Source organism: Silene latifolia, chromosome 7 (assembly GCF_048544455.1).
Source record: "Silene latifolia isolate original U9 population chromosome 7, ASM4854445v1, whole genome shotgun sequence".
In the NCBI taxonomy this organism is placed as follows: Eukaryota; Viridiplantae; Streptophyta; class Magnoliopsida; order Caryophyllales; family Caryophyllaceae; genus Silene; species Silene latifolia.
The window spans coordinates 78766995-78770015 of record NC_133532.1 but is presented as its reverse complement, the minus strand read 5'-3'; the positions used below and the strand labels follow the sequence as shown (position 1 = coordinate 78770015).

The 3021-nt window shown below is 40.6% G+C and overlaps 1 protein-coding gene across 1 annotated transcript; it reads left to right on the top strand.

Annotated features, from left to right (window-relative positions):
• Window positions 1–309: 309 nt before the first annotated feature.
• On the top strand, window positions 310–2796 carry LOC141590271 (uncharacterized). Its single transcript, XM_074410874.1, has 5 exons — window positions 310–573; window positions 1066–1229; window positions 1392–1607; window positions 1800–2078; window positions 2280–2796. Exons 1-5 carry the CDS (start codon window positions 310–312, stop codon window positions 2794–2796), a joined length of 1440 nt encoding a protein of 479 aa, XP_074266975.1.
• The last annotated feature ends 225 nt before the right edge of the window (window positions 2797–3021 follow it).

The following is a 3021-nucleotide window of genomic DNA, read 5'->3' as shown; positions in this document are numbered from 1 at the left end:
GTGCCTGGGGAGGCATCTATACCTGTTGTACAAGATTTTCAGGATGTGTTTCCAGATGAGATTCCAGGGTTACCACCTCAGAGAGATATTGATTTTGTTATTGACTTAAAACCTGGGGTGGGACCAATTTCTAAATTACCTTATAGGATGGGACCTAAAGAGTTGGAGGAGCTTAAAAAGTAGTTGGAGGAGTTGTTGGATAAGGGCTATGTAAGGCCGAGTGTGTCACCTTGGGGAGCATATGTGTTATTTGTTAAGAAGAAAGACGGGAGCATGAGGTTGTGTATTGACTATAGAGAGCTGATTAATATGACTATCAAGAATCGTTACCCTTTGCCGCAGATTGATGATTTATTTGACGAGCTGAATGGGGCTAGAATATTTTCTAAGATTAATTTGAGGTCGGGGTACCATCAGTTGAGAATTAAGAATGAAGATATTCCAAATACTGCATTAAGGACAAGGTACGGGCACTACGAATTTGTTGTTATGCCATTTGGATTAACTAATGCACCAGCAGTCTTCACGGACTTGATGAACCGTGTGTCTAGTCCCTATTTGGATAAGTTTGTGGTTGTCTTTATCGATGATATCCTGGTGTATTCTAAGAATAAAGAAGAGCATGAGAAGCATTTGAGGATTGTGTTGCAGATGCTGAGAGAAAATAATCTTTATGCTAAGTTGAGTAAGTGTGAGTTTTGGTTAGAGAAAGTTGCCTTTCTGGGGCATGTGGTGTCTAAGGAGGGAGTGTTAGTGGATCCAAGCAAGATTGAGGCAGTGTCCAAGTGGGAGAGACCAAAGAATGTGGGGGATATTAGAAGTTTTATGGGGTTGGCTGGCTATTATAGGAGGTTTGTAAAAGAATTCTCAAAAATAGCTAAGGCTTTGACTACTTTGATGAGAAAGGAGAACAAGTTTCTGTGGGATGAGAGTTGTGAGACGACATTCCTAACCTTGAAGGAGCGCCTGAATACAGCTCCTATTTTAGCCTTACCTGAAGGGAGTGAGAATTTTGAAGTTTATACATATGCTTCGAAGAATGGTTTGGGATGTGTGCTTATGCAGAATGGGAAGGTAATAGCTTCTGCCTCGAGAAAGCTGATGCAGTATGAAGCAAATTATCCAACTCATGATTTGGAATTAGGAGCAGTGGTTTTTGCCTTGAAATTGTGGCGTCATTATCTTTATGGAGCTACTTTTAAGGTATTTTCTGATCACAAGAGCTTAAAGTACATTTATACTTAGAAGGAGCTAAATATGAGACAGAGAAGATGGATAGAGTTAATTGGTGATTACGACATGGAGATAATTTATCATGAAGGGAAAGCCAATGCGGTGGCGGATGCACTTAGTAGGAAATCTGTCCATGCTTTGTGTACTGCCATGTCTAGGATGAAATTGTGTGAGGAGGTGGAAAAGATGGCCATTTCTATGATTAAGAAAGGAGATACAATTGGAGATTCGACCATTAAGCCAGAGTTGTATGATGAGATCAGGAAGAAGCAAGAAGGAGATGCGACAGTGGCGCGGTGGAGAGAGGCTGTGGGTGAGGCCATGGTGGAAGGCGGTAAGAAGCAGTTTCACGTGGGTAGTGATGGTGGTTTGAGGTTTGATGGGAGGTGGTGTGTTCCTGATGATGAAGAATTAAAAAGAAAGATTTTAACTGAGGCTCATTCTACTCCATATTCGGTTCATCCTGGAGGAGATAAGCTATATATAGATTTTAAGAATACTTTTTGGTGGCCTAAGATGAAGAAAGAGGTTGCTGAGTTCGTTGCTAGATGTTTGGTTTGTCAAAGAGTAAAGGGAGAGCACAAGAGACCACAAGGTAAAGTTCAATCCTTGGATGTGCCTGAGTGGAAATGGGAAAGCATTGCGATGGATTTCATTGTGGGGTTGCCTAAGAGTCAGAGAGGCAATAATATGATATGGGTGATTGTGGATCGATTGACTAAGTTAGCTCACTTCATTCCTATGAAAGATACTTGGAGTAAAGCTGAGTTGGCTAAAGCTTATGTCAAAAATGTGGTGAAGCTTCATGGTGTGCCAAAGGATATTGTTTCTGATCGTGATTCAAGGTTTATATCTAAGTTTTGGCAAGAATTATAATCTTTGATGGGGACTCAGCTGAAGATGAGCATAACATTTCATCCAGCTACAGATGGTCAGACTGAGATGACTATTCAGACCTTGGAGGATATGTTGAGACCTTGTGTGATGGAGTTTGGTGGATCATGGGAGGAGAGGTTGGATTTAATTGAGTTTTCATATAATAACAGTTACCATGCTGGTGTTGGCATGACACCTTTTGAGGCATTGTATGAAAGGAAGTGCAGGAGTCCTGTGTGTTGGGATGACAGGGCAGATACAGTTGTGTTGGGACCTGAGATGATACAGGAAATGGTGGAACAAGTGCACATTATTCGTCAAAAGATGCGTGCAGCGCAGGATAGACAGAAAAGCTATGCAGATTTGAAAAGGAGTGATATAGAGTTTGCTGTGGGACATAAGGTGTTTCTTAAAGTATCTCTTATGAGAGGTGTGATGAGGTTTGAGAAGAAATGGAAGTTGAGTCAGAAGTATATTGGGTCATATGAGATCTTAGACAGAGTTGGAGAGGTAGCTTACCGTTTAGCATTACCTCCAGCTTTGGATAGAGTGCATAATGTTTTTAATGTTTCACAACTGAGGAAGTATGTGAGTGATCCTACTAATGTGATAGGGCCTGGGCATATTGAGATTGATGAGCAGTTGTCTTATGTTGAGGAGCCAAGGAGATTTTGGATAGAAAAGTGAGGAAGACTCGTAATGGTGAGACTGCTTTAGTAAAAGTTTTATGGTCTAATTATAAGGTGGAAGAAGCTACATGGGAAGCTGAAGCTGCTATGCGACAAAGGTATCCTAGTCTTTTTGTTTGAGTTAGTTGGTTATGGGGATGTAACCCTTTTTTTAGGGGGATAGGATGTAACATCTCGTATTTTATAACATTTTTATGATAGTTTAAATAATAAAAGTATCTTA

Bases quoted from the DNA above. Each gene is read 5' to 3' on its own strand.
- LOC141590271 (XM_074410874.1), top strand. From the start codon at position 310: ATGACTATCAAGAATCGTTACCCTTTGCCGCAGATTGATGATTTATTT. The intron at 1,230-1,391 runs GTACATTTATAC...TGCCATGTCTAG, and splicing joins TCTGATCACAAGAGCTTAAA to GATGAAATTGTGTGAGGAGG. The intron at 2,079-2,279 runs GTTTATATCTAA...ATATAATAACAG, and splicing joins GTTTCTGATCGTGATTCAAG to TTACCATGCTGGTGTTGGCA.